This window comes from Macadamia integrifolia, chromosome 1 (genome assembly GCF_013358625.1).
Source record: "Macadamia integrifolia cultivar HAES 741 chromosome 1, SCU_Mint_v3, whole genome shotgun sequence".
NCBI classification, from domain to species: domain Eukaryota; kingdom Viridiplantae; phylum Streptophyta; class Magnoliopsida; order Proteales; family Proteaceae; genus Macadamia; species Macadamia integrifolia.
The window spans coordinates 14,300,158-14,327,244 of NC_056557.1; the positions used below are offsets into that span (position 1 = coordinate 14,300,158).

The window sequence follows — 27,087 nt, forward strand, 5'->3', positions numbered from 1 at the left end:
GATTTTCAACTATTCATTTACATTCCTAACCAAAAGTGTACTCGGATATGACAAATTCACAAAAACACCACCAATTTTGTCAGTCGTTAAATGAAAAATAACTTTAAACTCATTACTTACCCCTTCCATGCCCTGTTTAAGGCTGAAACTTGACAACCTAAGTGTACGATAATCTATCACATGGGCATTTCTTTGTTATTTTCGTTCATTCAAAGCACTAAGAAGGTACACACAATACAACAAATTTACCTTACCCCGACTTAATGATATTGGCTACATAGATCCATACAAGGACAAATAAGTAAAATAAAAGTGAAAGGAAAGTAACACAATAACAAAAGGAAATACATATATGTGACATTAAGCACATTGGCTCAAGAAGTTTGACCCAAACCTTGTTTCTCACTTCTAGATGAGCCCGGTAGGCAACTGACCAAAAAGATCACTAGCACCGCATTTACATGAAACTTACCTTAATATTAGTCTTATTACCATACAAGTAGATACAAAATCTTGAAAGATAAAACAGCCATGATGTGACAAAATGAAGGAAAGGCTTAACAGACCCCATTAGTCTTCTTACGATCCACAAGCATTTTCCAATACCTGGTTACCTCCTCTTGGATATCTTTCACATCTTTCTTGACAGCAACCTCAACCATCCCACCTTCTACTGTTTCTTCCACATTGTCTGTTACACGAGCAACTTTAGTTGTAATCCGGCTAGGAAGTGCATCTAACTCCTTCATAACCTTCTCGATATCTGAAATTAGTCGCTCCGCTAAGGTCCGATTGAAGTCCTCTCTAATCACCACTCGAAGAACAGCAATGTGTTCTGCATCTTTAGGCATTGTGTATGCAGGGACAATCCATCCAAACTTCCTCAAACTTTCTGAAACCTCAAACACACTGTGCATTTTGCTATCCTTAAGAGAGAAGGCGACGAGGGGTACTCCTGCCTCCTTTGAGACGATATCAAACCGACCTGTCTTCTCTAATCCTTCCCTCAGCATCCTTGCATTGTCCATGCAATTTACCATGATATTCCTGTACCCCTTCAAGGAGGAAAAAAAAATTATAAGGTTGCTTCTCTTCGTTTCTTGAGATCATCACTGGGTGTGCCCCCAAAAGAGACTAACCAGTCGAAAACCATTTAATCAAAATGATAGCTAAAATGGAAATTGAATTGGAAAAAAAGAATTAAGAAAATGAAATGGTTCACTGGTTCTCTTCAGCAAAGTTTTATCACAAAGGTTGCTCCTGTAGGGAATTTCACCTAGAACCTTGTATATAATCATGCACGTTTTCAACCAGACACAGAACTGGAACCAATGACTTTTTCGGTTCAAAGCCTGATCCAGTTTTAGAAACTATGCTTCTCAGTAATTAGTAAGCCTAGGAGGATGATGACCTGTTCTTTTAGTATTTCAGGATCCACAAGAAAATTATGCAAATATGGTATACTGAAAATTCAGTATATCACAATTCTTCTAATTATGTTGGGATGAATATTGAAATCCATTGGTACAATATCAATCTGGTACTTAGTAATAGTAGGCGAGAACAATAGTTCTGCAAGGGAGAGTTGTTGGCTTCCTGTCGCAGAAGCGCGCTGTAACCAGGAAAAACTTGAAGTGACTGACAAGGATACCCTTTAAACCAAAAGAGAATTAAAACAAATGGCATTAAGTCTGATACATAAGTTGATGATTATTACCTCAAAGCCCAACCGAATTAATTGATAATATTGAGCAATTATTTGACTGGCACCTGCAGGCACAAATACATAAAAAGGGTTAGGGGAAATGTTTCAACTGCTTGGCCTTGCTAATGATCATAACTTTTAAACTAACATTTGATCTATCGGTATGCCCCAGAAAATCATTAAGGCTATTTCCAAAAATGTCTAATAGAAGCATCGGCTCAATTTCATCAAGATCATCCAATGGACGGCTAATTACACAACAACAGAACTGTTATTTAATTGTGCACTAGCTAGTTCAAGTGGTCTATATGAAACCTTAAGAGTCCATCATGTCCCATATATGAGGGATCATCCATCTTATGATGGCACATATTATACCTTAGCCTTCTAATCCACAAAATGAACCATATAAGACCTTATAAATTGCTAAATCTTGTTTTCCCTGGGCTGCTTAAATACATATCAGGCTGCTTAAATAACTGTGAGATGAACAAAATCTAATTATCCCTGGGCTGACATGTTATGACCAATCAATAATCTATTCAAAGCATAGGTAACAATTTTCAATGATAGTTCTAATTCAAACAGCTAAGTCAAAAGCTTCATGAAAAAAATTCTCAAAATTTCTGCCAAAGATTCTTGTAGGAGGATCAGAAGTATCGAGGTAGAAAAACTTAACTGAGACAAGTTCCAATAAATGAATACAATACCTTTAGAGAAGTTGAGGGTGAATGTGGGCTGATCGGTACCAAGATAATTGATGTGAAAAATGAGCTCTTCTGGCAAGTCCTCCTTGGTCCTCCACATGACCCAGCCAACACCAGCATAGACAAGACCATATTTGTGGCCACTAACATTGATGCTCTTCACCAGGGGCAAACGAAAGTCCCATTCAAGTTCAGGGTACAAAAAAGGAGCAATAAATCCTCCACTTGCAGCATCCACATGAATTGGGGTGTCCCAACCAGTCTCCTTATTCTTCTTTGTGAGTAGCTCATTTAGAAGTTTGACATCCTCAAACTCCCCTGTAAGTGTTGAACCCAAGATTGCTGCTACACAAATGGTGTTTTCATCCACCATCTCCACTGCTTTCACAGGGTCCATGACATAGTAACCTTCTTTCAATTTTACTTCCTTCAGCTCCACCTCGAAGTATCTTGCAAATTTCTCCCAACAAACCTATACAGGAAATTTAACAGGACATTGGCAGAGGATGGTTGAATAATCTTCATATAATGATCAGCGCTAATAATTTGGCAAACATGATATAAGCCATGTTTAATGCTCCCAATAGAAACTATAATTGGGATCCAAAAAGCCAAAGTACTCATAACCTTTGAAGTTTCTTTCCTGCAGTTCATGACCATTTAGAAGTAACCAGGAAATGGATTATTTAGATCATTCAAAGAGGTTTGAAATGTTGTGGTTACATGTTCTCTGTAACCTATGTTACTTGTCAGTATAATATGCAATCAATATGGACCTGCATAAAGCTCTGCAGTATAGTTCTAGTCTATATCAACAATGGAAGAATATGAAAATGACAACAATAATAAGGTGGATGAGTAATATCATTGATGCTACTTGCCTGCACATTTGCACCGGTCACAATGTTTGGCTTGTCATAGGGTTTACCCTCAGCTTTCCTCTTGTTCTGCCACTTTCTTTTGAAGGCTAGTCCTGCCAACATTATCGCCTCTGATGATCCTACTGTACTCACTCCGATAGCCGTCTCACCATCTCCAACAGAGGCATTGAAGAGGTTGGCTATTATATTCACACAGCGATTCTGTAAAACAAGCCAACTAATTAATCAAATGCCTAAATGAAAATGGAAGCTAACATCATCCTTTTCAATGTCAGAAATATTGGAATCCATACTTGATAACTTATCATGAATCAGAATCCTACTTTCAAAAGTGAGAAGTCTCATGAGATGCACACCGATGGACAGATATATCACCTTTTATTTTTTACAGTAACTTCATGTTCATAACACGGAATCACCTGATGTCTCATCAATAAATCGACACCTAGAGCAACTGGTGAACTCTTTGTTTTTGGTGCTACAATGGCCACTAGGGGCGAGATTAGTTTATTGGGCGCCCAAAGGGACCACTCGTGGCAGGGATTTTTTTTTTTTTGGGGGGGGGGGGGGGAAAGGGACCTATGGGATAGGGATGCGGCACAAAGATAGGCCCCATTGTTTGGGAGGGGGTCTCAAAACTTGAGACCGAGACCCTCAACCCTAGAACGACCTCCAGGAAGCAACCAAATGTGCTAGGCAGAAGTCCACAGCAACTGGTGAACTTACAATATCATATATGTGAAGTACTTTGAAACACTTACATCAAAAGGTCCAGCTCATTGACATCTGTGACAGAGAACCCCACTCCCCACCTCATTGATCAGATTTCAAACTTAAATAAAAATGTGTAAGAGCCAAAACTGAGTAAATTTTTTTTATAACATCACAGAATTACCAAATCTTATAATCTCTATTGAAATTCTTATAGCCTCCATCACTGTGGACACCTATTTCTGCCAAGTGGAAGAGTGATGTGGTAATTTTGATTGTGGGATATATAAGAAATAGTTTAAACTGGCAATATATTAACTTTCATGCTCAAATCAATCAAACATCGGCCCACATATATCCATGCATACCTGTACTTATCAGTCAAGCATTTTGCTAAGCATCCTCGTGGTAGTCCTGATATTGTCCATTAACTATATTTTGTTACATAAACAACTGAAAATTATCATTTCGGCAAGGGAATCTTGGTCTACTTATCATGGTTTTAAAAATCGGACTGATATCAGCGGAGACCGATCCCCAATACCGATACAATCCATACCAATCCACTGGAAAGGCATAATGTTAAAATGGTCCATAACATCCAATTTTTTTAAAAAACGGGTAAATCTGTTCAATCCTGATCAATACCAATATCGATACAATCCGTACCAATCCATTTGTGATAAGGTATAACGGTAAAATGATCCATAACATCCAATATATATATATATATATTAATATATTGATGATGTCCTTATATATTAAGGACATCCCATTGAAGTAGAAGAGTCTTAGTAAGGTGAATTATTAAAGTGTCCACCCGTGCCACTCACAATAATTCGCTTATATAAAATTTTATCCCGGTCATTCCCATTGAATCCATCCATCTTCGCCACACTCCTTCTGAAATAGCTACCATTTACTTCCGTGATCACCTTCATCCATCTACTGGCGATAAAACTCGTTTTTTCTATGAAAGAATCCTTGAAGAAACTCAGAGTGCTCAAATTCAGCACAATTATAGATCTGCACATGTTCGGGCTTATTCTAAGCTTAATATTATTATCATTCGTAATCGCGAATGGGGATCTTCACCATTATTCAAACGCGAATTCCATGATGTCACCGGCCTTAAACTCAGGTCCTATGATTATGCTGATTATGTTAAAGCTTGGGACATGATCTTCTTATATCAGAACGATCATGAGACCCATTACTGGTTTGTGAAGTTTTGACTTCAACACACCTTATTAGGTGTGCCAAACTGGTTCCTCCAATGGTTCTTCACTTGAGGACCACCTCCAGTTGAGTTCCTCCCAACGTCTCTTCAGCAGTCCGTTACTGAGTTGAAGGAATTCAATCAACCTTTCGACTCTCGGGCTCTCTTTGTTCAATTTTTTATCTTATATGAAGTACCTTGGATCCTTCAGTGGAGGTATCAAATGACTACTGATGAATTTGAAGAATAGAATTATGTTCCTCATTTGGAGTGACACTTATCTGTTAAATAGTGGAATAAATACGACATTTCACCATTAACTGGCTCTCGTTTTGTGCCTAAAAGAGGCATTGGTGCCGATTTGCCCCTTGCACCTTCTTCTTCAACGACGGCCCAGACGCCTTTTTATAACATATTTCAAGCTGCTCGACGTCGCCTTCCATATTTATCTGATGAGCAGATCCAAGAGCGCATTCTCACCGCTATCGGATTTAATCCTCAATCCGCAGACCCTACAACATCCTCATCCTCCTCCTCCACTCTTCCTCCTTCAGATGATGCCAGTCAATGCGCTCAACGGCCTGAATACTAAGGTCGCTATACCACCAAAAAAAATAAAAAACCCGGGAGGGAACAAGAGGTCTCATTGTGCACCATGACCTAGTGCCGTGATAATTAGACACGCTATTTTGATTCTTACCAGGTGTCGAGCATCCACACTTAGTGCCACTTTAGTCAGACTGACGTCTTGTAATGCGTCACGCAGCACTATAAGCGAATTATAGTGTCACGGGTGGACACTTTAATAATTCACCTTACTAAGACTCTTATGGAAAACAGTGGGTCCTCCCACGTGGAATGCCAGAGAATCATTTGTAGCTTAATATCAGTCACACACCTGGACTACGGATAAGATAACTTTCAGCTGAAGCTTATCAGTTTCTGACACAAACCCCACACCTTATTAGGTGTACCCTCTTTCAGAAAAGAACACCTTATCTTGAGGCTGTTCAACTTTCATTCTCGGTTGGTTGGATACCTAATTGACGCCATCCCCATCAAGGCCCACCAACATCTCTCAACCATAGTTTGTTGAAGTTTGGTGTCCGCCATCTACAAAAGGAGAACTCCTCATCTTTAGAGGACACCACGAAATATATAGAAGAAGTAGAGTGTTTAGTTAAGAGTATTCTCTGAGTGTTCTGTAAACATTTTTAAGAGTGTTCTGCGAGTTTTCTGAGTGTCCTATAATCAAGTCTTTTGACATTTCAAGTGTTGTCTAAAGTCTGTAAATCGACGTTTCTCATATAAATTTGTCTTCCTCACTTTTGATTCTGTGTATTATGTTTGCAATTAGAAAATTAAAAGAATAAATTATTTTGTTAGATAATTTGATTGATATTTCTTATGCATATATAAAATTTTACATTCATTTATTTCCTGAAAATCCTAGCCACTTCTCTGTGCTTCATCAGTTAGAAAACCTTGAATTATCCAGGCTTTGTTCTAAGAAGAGACAACTTCTTAGCCTGATAGCTTCCCTCGCTACTTAAGTTTGATTTCCTGATCCTGATTGTAAATGCACACAATTATAAATTGTGAATATCGATTGAAGGTCTGATTCATAATAGTTTGAAATTCAGATGAATCCTTTTTAAGACCAAAAGGCATAACATTCCATTCGTATTGGCCGAATGGGACAACGAGAGCTGTCTTATACCTATCGTTCTCGGCTATCTGAATTTGCCAGTATCTAGACTTCATATCAAACTTAGAAAATATGCAGGAGGCGTATAATCGGTTAAGCAGATCCCTCTTATTAGGGATAAGATACCGAATCCACTTAAGAACCTTATTTAAAGGTTTATAGTTGATGACAAGTCTGGGTGCACCTCTCTCAATTTCGGTATTATTATTGACATAAAATGCAGTGCAACTCCTGGGAGACTTACTTGGTCTAATAAGACCTTTAGCAAGAAGTTTAGAGATTTCCTTTTGACAAATTTCCCGTAAAAGATCAGGCATTTGAGCTGCCCGAGCTTTAGTGGGAATTTGGCTTTCAGAAAAACTATCTTCGCATGGAAGAGTAACAATATGTGTTTTCCTAGACTAAAATGCCGTTGGAATATCTGAGCAGACTTCTTTTTCAAGTTGAGCTTGAAAGTTTTTAACTCTGACTTGAAAACTAGGGTTATCAATTTTTTGTTGTATGCTCTTTTGTTGAATTTCAGATGATAAAGAGCATATGAACTTTTCTTTGGACTGAACTTAAGCCCGGATTTCATTCACCGTATGAACTTTAGGAGCTTCGATGAAATGAAAGGTGATAGGGTGATTTTGTATTACTGAGTGAAGACCTACTATATTAATTTGTAATGGATACAGCTGGGATAGAAATGGAGTGCCAAGAAGAACAAATTGAGAGTCCTTTTACCATTATAAAAGGAGTCTTCATGCAGTGTCCATTAGTACAGATAGAAGCAGAGGGGAGTTTATATCCGACCTGCATTCTATATCCATCAGCAGTAACCAATTTTTGAGTAGTCTTCTCAAAGTATTTAGAAGGTACAAATCCTTCATTAATGCAATTTATATCTGCGCCTGAATCAATTAAGGCGATAGTCTTTAGGCTAAACTCATGATTAACGATGTCAATCATTACATGCCATCTATGAGTTTGAACCTGTTGGATTGTTAGGATTTGAGCATCATCAGAAGAAACTGCAACAGGAGTCGCAGAGGTACTAGCTACTGTATTTTGGGTTGCTAGTAGATCCATGAAGGAAGCTTCTTCGTCAGAATCTTGCTCAATAACCTGTTGAGCATTATAAAGTTCAAGAAATTGAATTCTTTGTTTAAGATCTCGAACTTCAGTTTTAACTTCGTTAAGATCCTTACGAAGTTCCTAATTAGTAGGTTCTCAGGTAAGAGAAGTAGCTTTAACCCAATTGATTATAGTTTTAAAACTGTAATCTTGAACTATAGGTCTGTTAGGAACTGGGCTAGGCCTAGTATTATCCTTAACTAAGGTGATATATTCATGTAAGAGTTGAGCCTTAGTTGTAGGATTATTGACTTGATCAATGGGTTTTAAGAGGAATGATTCTTCGGAGGAGAGAACCATCAAACCATTTTCCTTTAGCATAGCCTGATAAGGATCATAACTATAATGGGGAGTCTGAGATTTAGACTCAGAAGAATCACTGTCGAACTCAAGTTGAGCAATGTCTTGATCTGAGTTAGATTTGGAGTCTGGCTCAGGGTCAGAAGAGCTATATAGCAAGACCTTTTCAAGATTTTGCTTTTGAGAATCGTCAATTTCTAAAGCATTGATTCTAGCTTTAGTTCGACGGTTATTCTTATAATGTCCTACCTTTCCACATTTATCACAAACAGGAGGTTTATGAGGAAAAGTGTTTTGAGGACGAGATTTAGAACAACGTTTCTTGAAGAAGCGCTTAGGTTTAGTTTTATAATGTTTGGCCTTATATTTAGGCTTGGAAAACTTAGAGAGTTTCCTATGGTTTTTCTTGGAGCCTGGAAGGCAAACCTTTTCAAACCCAAATTGTTCACAGAAATCTCCAAAGTTCTCGAAATCCAACTTGTCTCTCTTTAGACAATTGTTTATTGAGTTTGAGGTCTGTGTAGAGTTGAAGACCTTCATTGCAAATTTCAGCAGCTAATTCCCTGTAGGTGTATTGCTCGAAGGGAATAGTGCCATTATGCTTTGCCTTAAGTCTGTACCTTACCTTTTAAGCAAATAAAGGAGGTAGACCAGAGATGAACTTTTCTTTCCATATGGAATTGTTACAGTCCTCTCTAGAAAAGACTTTAGCAAAAAAGACGTCTCTATACCATCTATAATGAGATAGTGTAGGACAGCGAAGATTCATAAGTTGTTCTCTTGTTTGATCAGTTAGAATTTCAGCTGGTCCAATAAAATGAAGAGTTATAGTGTAGACCAAAGTATTAACCGCATCTTCTTGGTCGACATAAACAGTTCGCTGGGCAAATTACCATTAGCTAATTGTTCAGTAAATTGTTGCGGAATACAGGTCACAGCATTTATAATTTGTCGTCTAACTTCTTCAGACAGATAGAAATCCCACCAACTACGGAGTTGGTCGGAAAATCCAGTTGCTATCATTTTAGCAACGTCAGAATCAGATGAATGATTTAATTTAGTCGTTGTGGCATACATCAACATATGTTTCAAAAGATTGATGATTTGATATTCAGACAAACCATCAATATTCCACTCAAAGATAGTATTACCATCGATTGGGAAATTAGCAGGTTCTCCTTCTGCTTCAAATTGAAGGTCGACAGGAGAGGGTTGAGGGTAATAATAGTTTGTTAGAGTGGTAGGCATAAATTTTTGAGCTTTCTTCATAACTTGATTAAGCTGAGGAAGAGACTCACGAACTGCTGCCTGTTAAGGTAGCATGGACTGAAATTCTTTCTCTGCTAGTTCTATTTCAGAATCAAAGGGTTCGGCAAGAGAAAGAGTCAGGGCCTGGCTGTCTTCTAATTTTCCTTTAGATACCTGAATTTTTTGGAGTCGAATAACAATCTCATCAAGAATGTTAGACTCAGTTTTCTCAATTTTCTTTTTTGGAATATCCAAGGTTGGAGGAGGTTTAAATAAGACAGACTGGTTGCTTCTTGGTTACGAAGCAGATTCTTTTGGAGTGCTTCTAGGTTGAGAAGCAAAGGTTGGCCAAACATGCTCAATTTTAGTATGAGAAGTAGACGGAGTAGAGGTTTTCAATGAGTCTACTATCGTCTCAATACGATCAGTTTGGTTTCCAATTGACTGAAGACATAGATTAGTAAAGTTATTTTGTTCAATAACTTGACTAAAATGAAATTCAGTCAGCGGTGAAGAGGTATGGCTTGAAGTTTTAAAAGGAACGGCCATTTTATTTTCACCTATTTTTAAGGCTTGAAATGGAGGATGGACAGATTCAATTTCTGTTCCGTCTTTTAAGACATAAGTGGTTGTTACCTTCTTGATCTCACTAACCTGATGAGGGTTAGAGGATTTATTAAGAAGATAAATTCTTAACCATTGAAAAAAAGAAAGGTTTATTTGATCATTTGATGAGTTTCCATATGAGAAACCCATTTCTCATGAAGCTCTTGTCGCTCAGAATCAGAAGGATAATATTCTTCAAAAAGTTTTCTTTTTTCCTTCATTCTTAGCGGATTTGTATTCCTGAATTAGGAATTTCTTATTAATTTGGAATTTGGGTTCTTCAGTGATATGAAGCATCATGATTCCTGAAGAGGCTTGCATATCAAAAAGAGTTGGAAAAAAAGACCCAGTTTCCCTATTAAGAGGAGGAGGAGAAGGCTGGAATTGAGCCTGGGATTGTTCTCTTTGCAGAGGACCATAAATAGGTTGATTAACCTGGAAAGCTGTACGGTTAGTACCCTAAAAATTTATGATTCCATCATAATTCTCATTCCGAACTCTAGAAGTAGAAGCACGAGAAGGTGCTTGAAACAGAGGATATTCAGAAGAAGAAGAAATTACAGAAGAGATAGATCTTCTTGAATCATTAGATCTACGATTGAAGGTAATTTCAACATCACCAGAAGGAAGCTGAATGATGCATGATGGAGAGGTTCTCATGGGTGGCTGAGGTTGAGCCACAAAGGTTAAGGTCCAAGAGTCAAGAAGATTAAATTCTGACCATCTGATACATCGAGGCACAAAAACTTGAGATCTTTCAGAATTGGCCTGAAAACAGACGGTTTGACCTTTTGGATCTATAACCTTAGCATTTGGTGCACAGGTGGTCATTGCCTTATAATAGATACGATAAATTACTGCAATATTTTGAGTTCCTGGGAGAATATCGTATCCAAAAGTCCTTAAGATAATAACAACACCATTTAATATGTTTGGATCTGTGAGGGACATGAGTAGATTTGGTCTACTTTGAAAATAGACAGGTCCTTCACAGAGACTGGTCTCAACGAGACCCATTAGAGATTCATTAAAATTATTCATTCTTGCATCTCTAATGGTAGCAAAAACTGCACTATTCAACCCTGGGAGAGTCAAGGGTTTTAAAGTGACCTGAACTAGGCCAATGTGGATAAACTTAAATCCACGCTCTCTATGCCTCTGAATCTGGGAGCTGGTCAATAGTTGAATTTGCTCTTGATCAGAAGCAAGAGCGGCGCCCCGGGACTTATATGATCGCGGTGGTGACTTAGTCTCCCCGATGTGGGACTAAACTCACGCACTTGCTACAGTGCCCCGCACACGGCCTCTGGTGAATCCCTTCGTGCAACTGCTACAGTTACCTGCAACAGCGCCCCGCACACGGCCTTTGACGAAACCAGAGCATCGGAACTAACATTCACCCACCGCCCGGCTCTGATACCAGATTTGACGAACAGTGACAAGCCCGGGGTTTAGCCCTTCTCGTGTACTCAAAACCATGGTTGTAAGCCACAGGCGCCCCGGGACTTATATGATCGCGGTGGTGACTTAGTCTCCCCGATGTGGGACTAAACTCACGATTCTTATTCTCATGATATTCGTAACACGGAACTCCTCTTTCAATCCATTAACCTCGAGGCTTTAAATAGCCAAGGGAATACAAAAGATAAGATAAGGGGAGACATGTGGGACCCAAGCTTCACATGGACTTCACATGCTTGTGGGACCCAAGCCATGTGTCCTTCACATGGACTTCACATGCTTGTGGGACCGTATGTCGGGGAAGTCGGCATACATACTCACATACATACTCAATACAGCATACCACATACATACTCAATACACTCTCAATACACTCAATACAATACACTCAATACACACTTAAGCAGTCAATACACAATACATACTCAATCAGTATCTGGATCTGAAGAGCTGCTATACGGGTAAAATGCTGCCTTGTCAATAAGCCAATCGTCATAGGCATCCATGAGAGGGATGAGACGAGGACAAGGAAGACGACCGTTTTGGTGAAGTTCCCAAGCAGAATCAACGGTCTGGAGAAGAGGGGCCGGAACTTGATGTGGCTGAGTATTATTGACTTGGCACATGGTGTGGAGAAACTGTCGCCACTCTGATCGATGCTGTCGGCGATTGATGAAGAGAGTATAGGGCTTCGTTCCATACACAAGGTAGTCTGTTGTGTAATTAATGAAATGGCAGGGGTTTAGGGTATGTGGAGGGTCAGTGATTTGGAGCACTGCTGGAGGTCTATGAAATAGGATAATGGTATGGTGCATAGGGATATCAGGGGAATCTTCTGGTGGGAGAAGAGAGGTGAAGAGATCCAACCAAGTTTCCATGGGAGCAAAGAGCTGTAGAAATTGGAAAATTGGGAGGTTAGGTCTATGGGGTTGGACTGGACTACACCATTGGAAACACATCAGCTGGATGGACTGAAGGGGAAAACTGATGGCTATGGAGTAGGCGGTACATAAATGCCAGAAAATGCATTTATATATAAGGGGTAATTCCTGTAGGTCATACGAGGAATTGAAGGTGAAAACTGTGAGGTAGGGGAAGTCTGGGTGGCAAGAAGAACCAGCAAGGAAAAGACCTTCTTGTCGAAGGGCAATTTGGAGAAGCTGGATTGCTGTGAGCTTGCTGTAGGTAAGGATGGCTTTATATGTTAAGGTGTGAAGGATTTCAGGAGGGAGGTAAGGTGGGATGTTACAGCAAAGGTTATGACTTGGACTGGGTAGTGGTGTGGCTGAGGAGGAGGAAGATGAAGCTCCTGGAGTTAGAGGGTATAGTAGTGGGATAACCGAAAAGGTAGAAGATGGTCGGGAAAGGAAGTCTGCCAAGACATTTTCTTTTCCTTTGATGTGTTTGATATCAAAGGACCATTTTGAGAACCATTGAGCCCATCGGAGCAGTTGATCATTAGGGAGCTGTTTCTGTCGGAACTCAAGCATTCGAGGGAAGCTTGACATGTCCAGTTCAATGAGGAACCTGTGTCCAATGAGGTGAAACTGGAACTTTTCAATGCCACGGCGAACTGCAAGAATTTCCTTGAATGTGGAGTGATAATGGGCTTCAGAGGTTTTGAATGAGCCACTCTTGTAGCCACACACTGTTCTTGTAGAATCAGGGTTTTCTTCTAAGAGAACTGCACCCCAGTGAGTATCACTAGCATCTGTTTGGAGAATCCTACGCCCATCAGAAGGAATCTTTAAACAGGGGAGTCTTGTAGTTAACTGCTTCAAAGCATGAATAGCTGCAGAGTGTTCAGATGACCAGGGAGGAGCATTCTTTCTCAATAGTTGATGAAGGACAGACGTGTGTCTGATTTGTTGAGGAAGAAACTCAGTCATATAGTTGACTATACCAAGGAATTGTTGGACCTGATGTTTTGTTAGAGGACCATCAGGGAATTGCTGTAGAGAAGTAGCAATATGTGGCTGGAGTTCATATGTTCCTTTGGTAATAGTGACGCCAAGAAAATCAATGGTGGAGACACCAATCTGCATTTTCTTTGGGGAGAGCATGATTCCATAGTCTTGAACAATCTGATGGAATTGGTGAAGGAGGCTTAAATGTTCATCCTGTGTAGATGAAAACAGAAGAATATCATCAATATAAATCAGAGCCTGTTCTTGAATGGGAGCAAAGATTTGCATCATGGCACGCTGAAATATTGATGGAGCCGTCTTCAAACCAAAAGGCATAACTGTCCATTGTAAATGATGACCAGGGACGCAAAAGGCTGTCTTTGGTCTATCTTCAGGAATAATACCAAGTTGCCAAAAACCTGCTTTCAGATCGAACTTGGAGAAGACAGTTGCTGAGGCTAACTGAAGTAACAGAGCAGGACGGGTTGGTAGGGGAAATTTATCATCAGCCAAGAAAAAGTTCAGAGGCCGATAATTAATAACCATTCTCATTTTTTCACGAATCTGTTCTGTTCTTTTGTTCACATAGAACGCCTGACATGCCCATGGAGACACAGTAGCTTCAAGTAGTCCTTGAGCTTGTAGTTGGGTTAGTTCTTGGACTGCAAGCGTCAAATGTTCAGGGGGCATTCCAGGATGACTGGCTTTTGTTGGATTAACATCTTCATTCTTCTTAAAAGGTAAAGAGATGAAGAACTTTGAATTCTGCCAGAGAGGATGTGAGCACTTTGTCAAGAACTCAGTATGCGAGTCTGCGCAAGAGGTCTGCAGGAGTTTTCCTTTAAAATCATCAAATAACGTAGGACCTGTTGCAAGAAATATGTTAGAAAAAGGGGACCAGGGGAGAAGTTGCTGTTTATACACAAGTCCATGGGGAGTCCATTTAAGGGGAAGGTGACTGAGGACATCAAAACCTATAATAAGGTCTTTACCTGGACACTGGGATCCTAACATAACATGGGAGAAAGAAAGGGTTGGAAGGAGTTGGATTTTAATGGGTTTTCTAGTAACTAAGGTGATATAGAAGGTTTCACCATTAGCTGCTAAAAATGGTAAAGGAGGGACTTGAGGTTTCCAGAAATGGTTGGGAAGGACTTTTGGGGACAAAATGGTTGTTGCAGCACCTGTATCCAGAAAAGCTATTAAATGTACTGGTTTAGCATATGGTTCAGGAATAAGGGTTACTGCCGCATGGGGTAAGGAGATAGACTGACATGGAAGAGGTGTTGGGTCTTTGTTCTGGGAAAGGAAAGGGATAACCTGGTAGAGGGGATCTGATTCCTCGGACTCGGAATAGGAGGACTCTGGGTCTGAGTCTGTGAGGTGTTGGGGATCAACCTCATCTGGGTAATCAATAGCAAAGAGGGAGAGATCCGTAGGCTCTGCATCTAAGGAATACAGAGATTCAAGATCAGCATCTTGTAGATCATCATGATGGAGGGAGGCAAGCATATGTAGCACCTTGTCCTTCTTACTTTTGTTAGGACAGTTTTTTACAAAATGTCCATCTTTTCCACAGATGAAGCAAGAAGTATTCGTGGATTTTCCACGGAATTGTTTTTTCCGAAGGAATTTCCACTGGGGCTTAAACCGTTTGTACCGAGAAGGCTTAAACGGAAAACGTTTCTTGTGCTTTCTAGAGGAACGAAAGAATTGCTTGTGATGGAACTGCTTCTTTGTCGGACAATCACAGTTGTGATCCGAACCTTTACACTTAATCTTCATCCAGGAAGTGTCACAGGCAGAGGACACTTTATCAGACTTGGACTGTAATTCTTTCCAGATTTTCTTGACATTGCACAGTTTGTCAAGAGCTGTGAGAGCAAAGCTGTATAAGGAGCCAATGCTGCAAGATGCCAGGGCAATGTTCTGGTTGCGGAGAAACTGCAGTGTATCAGCACCGAGAGGATCTGGAAGGGAATTAAGGAAGATCTGTTTAAGGTTCTCATCATCAAGGCCACCAATCTTATGGAATCTGTCTGTCATGCGCACATAGTGTTTGTCGAGATCTGGCCGAGCCAGAGAACAACACTTGAGCTGTAAAAACTCTTCACGAGCTTTTGTAATATCATTGGAGACAGGACCAAGGAATTCCTGATATAAGACGGTAACGAACTGGCCTTCAGGTAGTTGTACAAGTTGTAATTGTCGATAACCACCAAGAGCTAAATACCATTCCCTGAGTTTTCCTTGAAGTCGTGCAACAAACTTAGTCAGAACACTGACTGATGTAGCACCTTCTTGTAGAAGTTCAGCATTAATCCAGGCATGGAAATCAGCAAACTTAGATGCCCATTTAGAGACAGGGACATCATCCAGGGTAAAGAACTGTTTAGGGTCTTGGTTTGAAAATGGGGCATATGTTGGAGGAGGCTGTGGTGCAGGTTCAGGATTATGGACCATAGGTTCATCCTGATCACCATCCATCTCATCAACAGTAGGAGGTGCAGGATATGGAGCAGGGGGATCTTGGCCTGTGTTCATGAAAGAAGGGACAGGTGTGGGATCATGGAGAGCTAAAGTGGTGAGAAGATCTGTGAGGACATCATCACCGGAAGGAGTTATAGCACTGATAGGAGGATACTTAGGTTTGGTTCGAGGTGGAGAAGGTGAAGGTGATGGATAGGTAGAAATAGGTGGTATTGGTGCGGGATAAGAAACTGCCATAGGATATGGTTGGAACTGGGGAGGTGAAGGTGTTTCCAACGGGGGGTTTAGGATAGGGTGTTTTTGTTTCTGTTGCTGTTGCCTGGGGTTTAGATTCCGTTGCTGACGTTGTAATGCCTTTAATTCTTCAAGGGGAAAAGATCTCGGAGAAGCTACCGGGGGAGCCGGTATGGTGTATACGGCAAAAGGATCTTGAGGAGCCATACTGGGAACTGTCAATGGAAGAGGCTGCTGTCGACTGGATGTTGCCGCCTGAGGTGGAGCTTGTTGAAGACTATGAAGCTGTGCTTCAAGAAACCTCAGATGTTTCTCTTTTTGGCCTATAAGGGCAAAAGCCTGAGCTGTATCAGCAGTCGAGGAAGCTATACCAGCAAGTTCTATATGGACTTGATCCATCTCAGTTTTCAAGGATTGAATCAACTGAGTATGCCGGCCAACAGTACTATGAGTGTGCTGGGTTGTAGCAAGAATGCGCTCCAAGTACTGGTTTTGGACTATGGCATTTTCATTTTGCCAATTAAGAGCTGCTTCAGCTGGGGAGATCTCTTTTGGTTGTCCAGAAGGGAGAATAGGTGGTTTAACTTTCCAAACATGACGGATACCATGAGAATCAGGACCATAATCTGTAGGACCAGGAAAATTCTTCATAGGAGAAGAGGTATTGACAGTAGGCGGGAGAACATGAGTACTTTCGTATGTCTTAATAACATAGTCACTATGAAATGCGAAAGTCCCTTTACGATATACCTCGGATTCAGGTATTTTGGGAATGGTATAATTATTTATAGCCATCTCAAGATTACGAAAAACCACTTATTCGAAATTGTGGACTGAATCATTAGTCCTTCCGGAGGTGCTAACCTCAGAAGATGAGGATCTCCTTGAACTGGAGCGAAAGTATGAAGCCATGCTATTGAGGTTCGAGTCAATAAAGGTTTCTGGTCAATATATCCTACTGTCAATCCCGCCTACTGTCAATACCTTTTCGCCTTCAAACGCCTATCTGCGGCAACACGGCTGAGTACGACTTAGGTGTAGGTCGACACGACTTGGGTGTAGGTTTATACGACAAAGGGTGAAACACTACCAACTTAATGGTCTTTACGACTTTGGCACTTGTTCTAACTTGGCTTTGATACCATTTACAGCCAGGATCAGGAAATCAGATTTACAGCCAGGATTAGGAAATCAGACTTAAGCAGCGAGGGAAGCTATCAGGCTAAGGAGTTGTCTCTTCTTAGAACAAAGCCTGGATAATTCAAGGTTTTCTAACTGATGAAGCACAGAGAAGTGGCTAGGATTTTCGAGAAATAAATGAATGTAAAATTCTATATATGCATAAGAAATATCAATCAAATTATCTAACAAAATAATTTCTTCTTTTAATTTTCTAATTGCAAACATAATACACAGAATCAAAAGCGAGGAAGAGAAACTTACATGAGAAACATCGATTTACAGACTTTAGACAACACTTGAAATGTCAAAAGACTTGATTACAGGACACTCAGAAAACTCACAGAACACTCTTAAAAATGTTTACAGAACACTCAGAGAATACTCTTAACTAAACACTCTATTTCTTCTATATATTTCGTGGTGTCCTCTAAGGATGAGGAGTTCTCCTTTTATTAATGGCGGACACCAAACTTCAACAAACTATAGTTGAGAGATGCTGATGGGCCTTGATGAGGATGGCGTCGATTAGGCATCCAACCAACCGAGAATGAAAGTTGAACAGCCTTAAGATAAGGCGTTCTTTTCTGAAAGAGGGTACACCTAATAAGGTGTGGGGTTTGTGTCAGAAACTAATAAGCTTCAGCCAAAAGTTATCTTGGTTGTAGTCCAGGTGTGACTGATATTAAGCCACAAAAGATTCTCTGGCATTCCACGTGAGAGGAACCACTGTTTTCTAAAAGAATCTTAGTAAGGTGAATTATTAAAGTATCCAGTCGTGACACTCACTATAATTCGCTTATAATGCTGCGTGACGCATGCCAAGACGTCAGTCTGACTAAAGTGGCACTAAGTGTGGATGCTTGACACCTAGTAAGAATCAGAATAGCGTGTCTAATTATCACGGCACTGGATCATGGTGCAATGAGACCTCTTGTTCCCTCTCGGGTTTTTTTTTTGGTGGTATAACGACCTTAGTATTCAAGCGGTTGAGCGCATTGACTGGCATCATCCGAAGGAGGAAGAATGGAGGATGAGGATGCTGTAGGGTCTGCGGATTGAGGATTAAATCCGATAGCGGTGAGGATGCGCTCTTGGATCTGCTCATCAGATAAATATGGAAGGCGACGCCGAGCAACTTGAAATATGTTATAAAAAGGTGTCTGGGCTGCCGTTGAAGAAGGTGCAAGGGGCAGATCGGCATCAATGCCTCTTTTAGGCACAAAACGAGAGCCAATTAATGGTGAAATGTCGTATTTATTCCACTATTTAACAGATAAGTGTCGCTCCAAATGAGGAACATAATTCTATTCTTCAAATTCATCAGTAGTCATTTGATACCTCCACTGAAGGATCCAAGGTACTTCATATAAGATAAAAAATTGAACAAAGAGAGCCCGAGAGTCGAAAGGTTGATTGAATTCCTTCAACTCAGTAACGGACTGCTGAAGAGACGTTGGGAGGAACTCAACTGGAGGTGGTCCTCAAGTGAAGAACCATTGGAGGAACCAGTTTGGCACACCTAATAAGGTGTGTTGAAGTCAAAACTTCACAAACCAGTAATGGGTCTCATGATCGTTCTGATATAAGAAGATCATGTCCCAAGCTTTAACATAATCAGCATAATCATAGGACCTGAGTTTAAGGCCGGTGACATCATGGAATTCGCGTTTGAATAATGGTGAAAATCCCCATTTGCGATTACGAATGATAATAATATTAAGCTTAGAATAAGCCCGAACATGTGCAGATCTATAATTGTGCTGAATTTGAGCACTCTGAGTTTCTTCAAGGATTCTTTCATAGAAAAAACGAGTTTTATTGCCAGTAGATGGATGACGGTGATCACGGAAGTAAATGGTAGCTATTTCAGAAGGAGTGTGGCGAAGATAGATGGATTCAATGGGAATGACCGGGATAAAATTTGTTGCTATGAAAGGTGAGTTATTGGGAGCCTATAAGATTGAGGCAGGTGATGGAGACTGAGAAGAGATAGGAGAAGGATTTTCTTGAAGTTGCCTAGATGATGATGAGGCAACATCTTTATTAGAAGTAACAGGGATGACAGCTTTCTGTTTTGGAGCCCTGCAAAAATTCTCGAGTTAAAAAGTCAGGTAAACTGTTAGTATTACCTTTAATGAATTCAATACTAAAATAAAAAATAAAGAGTAGTGACTGCCATCGAGCGAAGATTTGTTTTGAGGCAAGATTTTTGACATCTTTCTTAAAGACATCTTTTGCTGCTTTACAGTCAACGCGTACGAAAAAATGTTGATTAAGAAGATCACTCTCAAATGTGGTTATATACAAAACAAGTGAAAAAATCTCCTTTTTTATTGTGGAATATTTTTGTTGAGTGGGATTCCAAGTACCATAAGTAAAATGTACTAATACTTCGTTTGGAAGATTAGGACATTTTTGCTTCAAGATACCACCGTATCTAATTTCGGATGCATCGGTCTCAACAATTTGAAACAATCTGATCGTGTTAAACTTAAGCACGGAAGTGTTTTAGCTTTAAGCTTTAAGCTTTATTTTGCGGACAAAATTAGTATGTGCAGTTGTCTACGGAGCAGGACTTGTTTTTGAAAAGAAAATAAATTTATTTCAAACTAATGTTCGATTCTTGGGACACTACATATCCGTTGGATCAATCATTCCCATAGAACGAGCTATTCAGTATGCTGATAAATTTCTTAATGAAATAACAAACAAGACTTAACTCCAAAGGTTTTTGGGTAGCCTAAATTATATTGCTGAGTTCTACAACGACTTAGCAAAGGACGCCAAACCTTTATACCTTATCACCCGTGACACTCACTATAATATTGATGATGTCCTTATATATTCTCAGGATATTTCTCAACACTGGAAACATTTAAATCTCTTCTTTTCTGTTATTCGACAAGCAGGACTTGTTGTTTTTGCAAAGAAAATAAATTTATTTCAAACGAATGTTCGATTCTTGGGACATTATATATCCGTTGGATCAATCATTCCCATAGAACGGGCTATTTAGTTTGTTGATAAATTTTTCTGATGAAATAACAGACAAGACTCAACTCCAAAGGTTTTTGGGTAGCCTAAATTATATTGCTGAGTTCTACAAAGACTTAGCAAAGGACGTCAAACCTTTATTTAATCGGCTTAAACAACAGCCTAAACCACGGACAACTGTACATACTAATTCTGTCCGCAAAATAAAGCTTAAAGTTAAAACACTTCCTTGCTTAAGTTTAGCACGACCAGATTGTTTCAAAATTGTTGAGACCAATGCATCCAAAATTGGATACGGTGGTATCTTGAAGCAAAAATGTCATAATCTTCCAAACGAAGTGTTAGTACGTTTTGCTTCTGGTACTTGGAATCCCACTCAACAAAAATATTTCACAATAAAAAAAGGAGATTCTTTCACTTGTTTTGTATATAACCAAATTTGAAAGTGATCTTCTAAATCAACATTTTTTAGTACGCATTGACTGTAAAGCAGCAAAAGATGTCATTAAGAAAGATGTCAAAAATCTTGCCTCAAAACAAATCTTCGCTCGATGGCAGTTACTACTCTTTATTTTTTATTTTAGTATTGAATTCATTAAAGGTAATACTAACAGTTTACCTGACTTTTTAACTCGAGAATTTTTGCAGGGCTCCAAAACAGAAAGTTGTCATCCCTGTCACTCCTAATAAAGATGTTGCCTCATCATCATCTAGGCAACTTCAAAAAAATCCTTTTCCTATCTCTTCTCAGTCTTCATTACCTGCCTCAATCTTAAAGGCTGCCAATAACTCACCTTTCATAGCAACAAATTTTATCCCAGTCATGGCCATTGAATCCATCCATCTTCGCTACACCCCTTCTGAAATAGCTACCATTTACTTCCGTGATCACCTTCATCCATCTACTGGCGATAAAACTCGTTTTTTCTATGAAAGAATGCTTGAAAAAACTCAGAGTGCTCAAATTTAGCACAATTATAGATCTGCACATGTTCGGGCTTATTTTTAGCTCAATATTATTAACATCATTCGTGATCGTGAATGGGGATCTTCACCCTCATTCAAACACGAATTCGATAATGTCACCGGCGTTAAACTCAGGTCCTATGATTATGCTGATTATGTTAAAGCTTGGGACATGATCTTATATCAGAACGATCATGAGACCCATTCCTGGTTTGTGAAGTTTTGACTTCAACACACCTTATTAGGTGTGCCAAACTGGTTCCTCCAATTGTTCTTCACTTGGGGACCATCTCCAGTTGAGTTCCTCCCAACGTCTCTTCAATAGTCCGTTACTAAGTTTAAAGAATTCAATCAACCTCTGGACTCTCGGGCTCTCTTCGTTCAATTTTTTATCTTATACGAAGTACCCTGGATCCTTCAATCAAATGACTACTGATGAGTTTGAAGAATGGAATTGTGTTCCTCATTTGCAGCGACACTTATCTGTTAAATAGTGGGATAAATTCAACATTTCACCATTAACTGGCTCTCGTTTTGTGCCTAAAAGAGGCATTGATGCCGATCTGCCCCTTGCACCTTCAACGGCAACCTAGACACCTTTTTATAACATATTTCAAGCTGCTCGGCGTCGCCTTCCATATTTATCTGATGAGCAGATCCAAGAGCGCATCCTCACCGCTATCGGATTTAATCCTCAATCCGCAGGCCCTACAGCATCCTCATCATCATCCTCCATTCTTCCTCCTTCAGATGATGCCAGTCAATGCGCTAAACGGCCTAAATACTAAGGCCGCTATACCACAAAAAAAAAAACCCGGGAGGAAACAAAGAGGTCTCATTGCACCATGACCCAGTGCTGTGACAATCAGACACGCTATTCTGAATCTTGTCAGGTGTCAAGCATCCACACTTAGTGCCACTTTAGTCAGAATGACATCTTGGCATGCGTCACACAGCACTATAAGCGAATTATAGTGAGTGTCACGGGTGGACACTTTAATAATTCACCTTACTAAGACTTTTTTGGAAAATAGTGGGTCCTCCCACGTGGAATGCCAGAGAATCTTTTGTGGCTTAATATCAATCACCTGGACTACAGACAAAATAACTTTCGGCTGAAGCTTATCAGTTTCTGACACAAACCCCGCACCTTATTAGGTGTACCCTCTTTCAGAAAAGAACGTCTTATCTTGAGGCTGTTCAGTTTTCATTCTCGGTTGGTTTGATGCTTAATCGACGCCATCCTCATCAAGGCTCATCAGCATCTCTCAACCATAGTTTGTTGAAGTTTTGTGTCCGCCATCTATAAAAGGATAACTCCTCATCCTTAGAGGATACCACGAAATATATAGAAGAAGCAGAGTGTTTAGTTAAGAGTATTCTCTGAGTATTCTGTAGACATTTTTAAGAATGTTCTGTGAGTTTTCTGAGTGCCCTGTAATCAAGTCTTTTGACATTTCAAGTGTTGTCTAAAGTCTATAAATCGACGTTTATCATGTAAGTTTGTCTTCCTCACTTTTGATTCTGTGTATTATGTTTGCAATTAGAAAATTAAAAGAATAAATTATTTTGTTAGATAATTTGATTGATATTTCTTCTGCATATATAGAATTTTACATTCATTTACTTCCTGAAAATACTAGCCACTTTTCTGTGCTTCATTAGTTAGAAAACCTTGAATTATCTAAGCTTTGTTCTAAGAAGAGATAACTTTTTAGCCTGATAGCTTCCCTCGCTGCTTAAGTCTGATTTCCTGATCCTAGCTGTAAATATATTAATTTTTTTTTAATAGGGATAAATCCATCCAATCCCAATCGATACCAATACCAATTCAATCCATTTCGGTATTGGTTCCTACCAAAAAAATATCGATATTGGTTGATCGAGATCCCAAGTTTTAGAACCTTGCTACCCCATATGACATACAAAATGGCAAAAACAGAGCTGCTTGAATAACCTCTCACGTCTCAAGGCTGGCCACCCGGTAAAAATTCCACTCCCTCAAATACTTCACTCTGGGAATAAGATAATCCCTTATTTAAAGTTTTAAAAATGTCACTCCCTTAAATACTTCACTTTTGGGAATATGACAATCCCTTGTTTTTTCTTTTTTTTTGGTAGAAAAAACAATCCCTTGTTTAAAAACATAAGAATGTTTCACTAGACCTTTATTAATAATAAAAAATAAAAAATAAAAAGGATGAGGATGGTCTCAGTGCCTCACTGACGGGAATTTTGTTTGTTCATTCCCTAATGAAGGCCCATAGATCAATAGGATGGCGCCCATCCTGGGCGCTCCTCTACTGTGGATGGGCACTCCTCTACTGTAGAATAGAGGCTATGGCTCACATCCAACACCTTGGAACGACTCGAGACGTGTGCCATGTGTTGGGTTCCGTCTTTTCGTGCCGAGACGCAGACCCGCCGTTGATTAGGTGTCTAGTAATTAAACTTAGGGATTTTCCATGTCCCGCTGCGTAGGATGCATAGCACTTCCATGTCTCTCTCCCCTCTTTAGGGGAGAAATGTCATTTCAAGATGGCTGCACCCCACGCAGCCTGTCAGGTGCAATCTGTTAGGTGGCACCATCCGTCGGTCAGACGACTCAGACCCTTGTCAGGGTCCAAATCAGGCCAAAGGTGGCCCTTTCCGATTATGAGTTTATTCAACTTACCATCCCGGTTAGCCGGTTAAACCAGGGCTACAATAGCGTACCGGGGTGATGGGAAGTAGGGAACTGCCTAACGAGGATATGTTTGTCATTTAAAAAAATTAACTGTTAACATCGTTCCAGAACTAACCTGATCATCCCCGACACTCCGGCCCAAAAAGACACCTATAACCCAAAAAATTTGATCATGGGACCCACCACCCAAACTATTGCCTGCGATAACTGATATGGTTAGAAAATTGGAATTTTTTTCGTTTCAATCTCAGATTCTCGCAAACAACCAAATCGAAAATTTCCAGAAACCTTATTCGCGTTTCGAAAACCAGGATCTGAATTTTATCAATCAAAAAAGCCAAAAAAATGAGAAGGAAACGTGCCTGAAGCTCAGTGGTGACAGGATACTCATCCATGTCGACGTAGTTCTTGTTAACGGAGGACATGATAAGCTTATCGCACTCAGGCTCCATCCAAGTTGCAACAAACGAAGCTAGGTTCAATCTAGGGTTTCCATCCAACATCAACTCGTCGCTGATGATCTGATACGCCGCATCTTTCGGTATGGAGTTCTCCAGCATCTTGAACCTGCAATTCCATCCGTAAACCAAACCGATCAGAACCATAATCACAAATCTAAGAAATAAATCAAAGAAACAGAAGAATCGAGCAATCAACCGACCTGGGAAGAGAAGTACGGACATATCTAGAAGCGAAAGTGCAGGCGAGATGCTCGCCAGAGTCTCCGATCGTCGTCGTCACCACCATTTTCTCTCCCTCTCTCTCTCTCTCTCTCTCTGAGTGTGAACTCTGATCAAAGAGAGGTTGGTTTCTCTACTATATATAGTGAAATAGCGAATGAATTCTAACCATAGTCAACTTTTCGAATGATCATTTTCACTGAAGGGCCCAACAAGACAGTGCACCCCACCAGAGGTTTTAAATGTTTAATTTTGCCACCGAGGACTTGTACAGGTGTCGCGGCAGTTGCTCATTCCCCCTTGGATAACTTTGAGATTATGTGTGTGTGTGGAGTGGCGCCACGACAGTAGAGACTAAAGAGAGAAACTCCCTGTCGCGTGGGTGGAGCCCACATACACAGTATGGGGTGTCGACACGCAAGTTACTGTTTAGGACAGATGGATGACGCTCATCCTTCATGGAGAAGAACAGGACCAGGAATTATTTTGTCGAAGAAAAAAAAAATATATATATATATATATATTAAGTATTAAATACTGCATGAGGACTGTTTGGTTTGACCCAGTAAAATTAATTCAAATCCTTACGGCACTTTTGGATTGCATTTTTACTATGTTCTTGGTGAATCATGATAGGCTGAAAAATAAAATAAAAATGGAGATTTGTGCATTTCATGTGCTAGCACTTGTCTTTTTTATTTTTTTAAATATTTTTCTCTGCCCTTTAATGGTACTATGTGTGACAAGTGTTAATTTTTAAAGTGTACATTCACTTGAATGACATACATGCAGAGATCTAAACTCTTTCGGCTAGGCGCATATTCAATCATGGTGAGAGGCATGTGTTTTTTAGATTGAAGTACCCTCAAACTTGTGATTTTTTGTGTCCAAAATTCTTGGAGATGTAAACAGTTTAAATATGGATTAGATATGATATGATTAAGATATCCTCCAATCGGATATTGATACCTCTAAATGGATATAGATGTGAATCAAATCCAAATTTTCAACTATTTGTTTACACTCTTCACTTGTGTAAACTAAAACCATCCTCCCCCCAGTAGATACAATTTGCTCTCAATTGTCTTAGCTCTTTTCTCATTTTTTAGAAACAATCGAATATTCAATAACCCTCATGATCATCTACCAAGTAATTTTTTGTTCCAAATTATTTCAATTCGGATCTAGATACCTCTAATCAAATGCCAAATAAAACTTAGATATTTGACTATCCATTTATATTCCTAAAAATGTCTCATTTATTATACAATTTTTCGAATATACATGTGAAATGACAATTATTATCTTTATTTAGAAAAAAATGTATGTTAAGAAAAAAAAAGTAAAATGATAAATTATTTGAGACATTGATAGGTGTCAATAAATTTATCAAAACAAAAAATGTGTTAAGGAAAAAAAATCCTATAAATGAATTATTTCACTTTGAATTTTATGTATTGATATGCCATGAAAGTCCCTGATTGGGACCACATTTCACCTTGTTTGTGATCATTTATGATAAAAAAATTTAATAGTTTATTCTTATCATTTATTTTATTTTATTTTATTTTTTGAGAAAAAGAACAATGAAAGGTAGTGTGGCTCTTATACCCAGACACATAGGAGGCCACAATGATCACCTTACCCTCATGAAAGGTGAAAATTCTGACATCATTGATACTTTTATATGTGCTCTCATTGGCCCCTCATTGGCCCTTGCCTTGATGCAAATGCGACACTACCTTTTAGGGTACCCTCTAACCCTCTCCTTCCTTTTAATCTTACTCTTATTTATTGACCATCAGCATGCCCTTTCTTTTACTTACTTTAAGTGGCAGCTTTCACAAGGAAAGAAATTGTCATAAGTGGAGTGAAAGGAAGAATAGAGAGGCACTTGTAATTTCAACCTTTCCCTTAGTAATTGCCAACTTTAAAAAATTTGGCATTTTTCTTTTTTTTTGGTTAGAAGGCAAGTTAAATTTATTTTGCATGTACCAAAAATAATATGTGAAATAACTATTAACTATCGGAGAGGGTTATCTGAGTAAGTAGCATTGAGGAGCAATAAATCTAAACTTGACAAAAATATATTTATATATCACAATTTATAATAAACAAGAGAACTATAACTTATAGTTACAAGTTTATTCTCTAAAAAAATAATAAAAGTAACAAGGTTGCCTTCTTGTGTATCATGTATATATCCAATTTATTCTCTTATTTATGTATCAGAATTGAGTCGTATCAAAGTACTATCCTTAAAGTTTTTGAGCACCCCAAATATGT

The 27,087-nt window shown here is 39.3% G+C and overlaps 1 protein-coding gene across 1 annotated transcript; it reads right to left on the reverse strand.

The window, feature by feature from the left end:
- Nucleotides 1-337: 337 nt before the first annotated feature.
- LOC122080506 (glutamate decarboxylase 4-like) lies at nucleotides 338-24,944 on the reverse strand. The gene is made up of 6 exons (XM_042647380.1): nucleotides 24,783-24,944; nucleotides 24,484-24,688; nucleotides 3,294-3,494; nucleotides 2,416-2,884; nucleotides 1,718-1,770; nucleotides 338-1,055 (listed from the first exon to the last, which is right to left on the reverse strand). The coding sequence occupies exons 1-6, from the start codon at nucleotides 24,866-24,868 to the stop codon at nucleotides 558-560; spliced, it is 1,512 nt and encodes a 503-aa protein (XP_042503314.1). The 5' UTR covers nucleotides 24,869-24,944; the 3' UTR covers nucleotides 338-557.
- Between the last annotated feature and the right edge of the window lie 2,143 nt (nucleotides 24,945-27,087).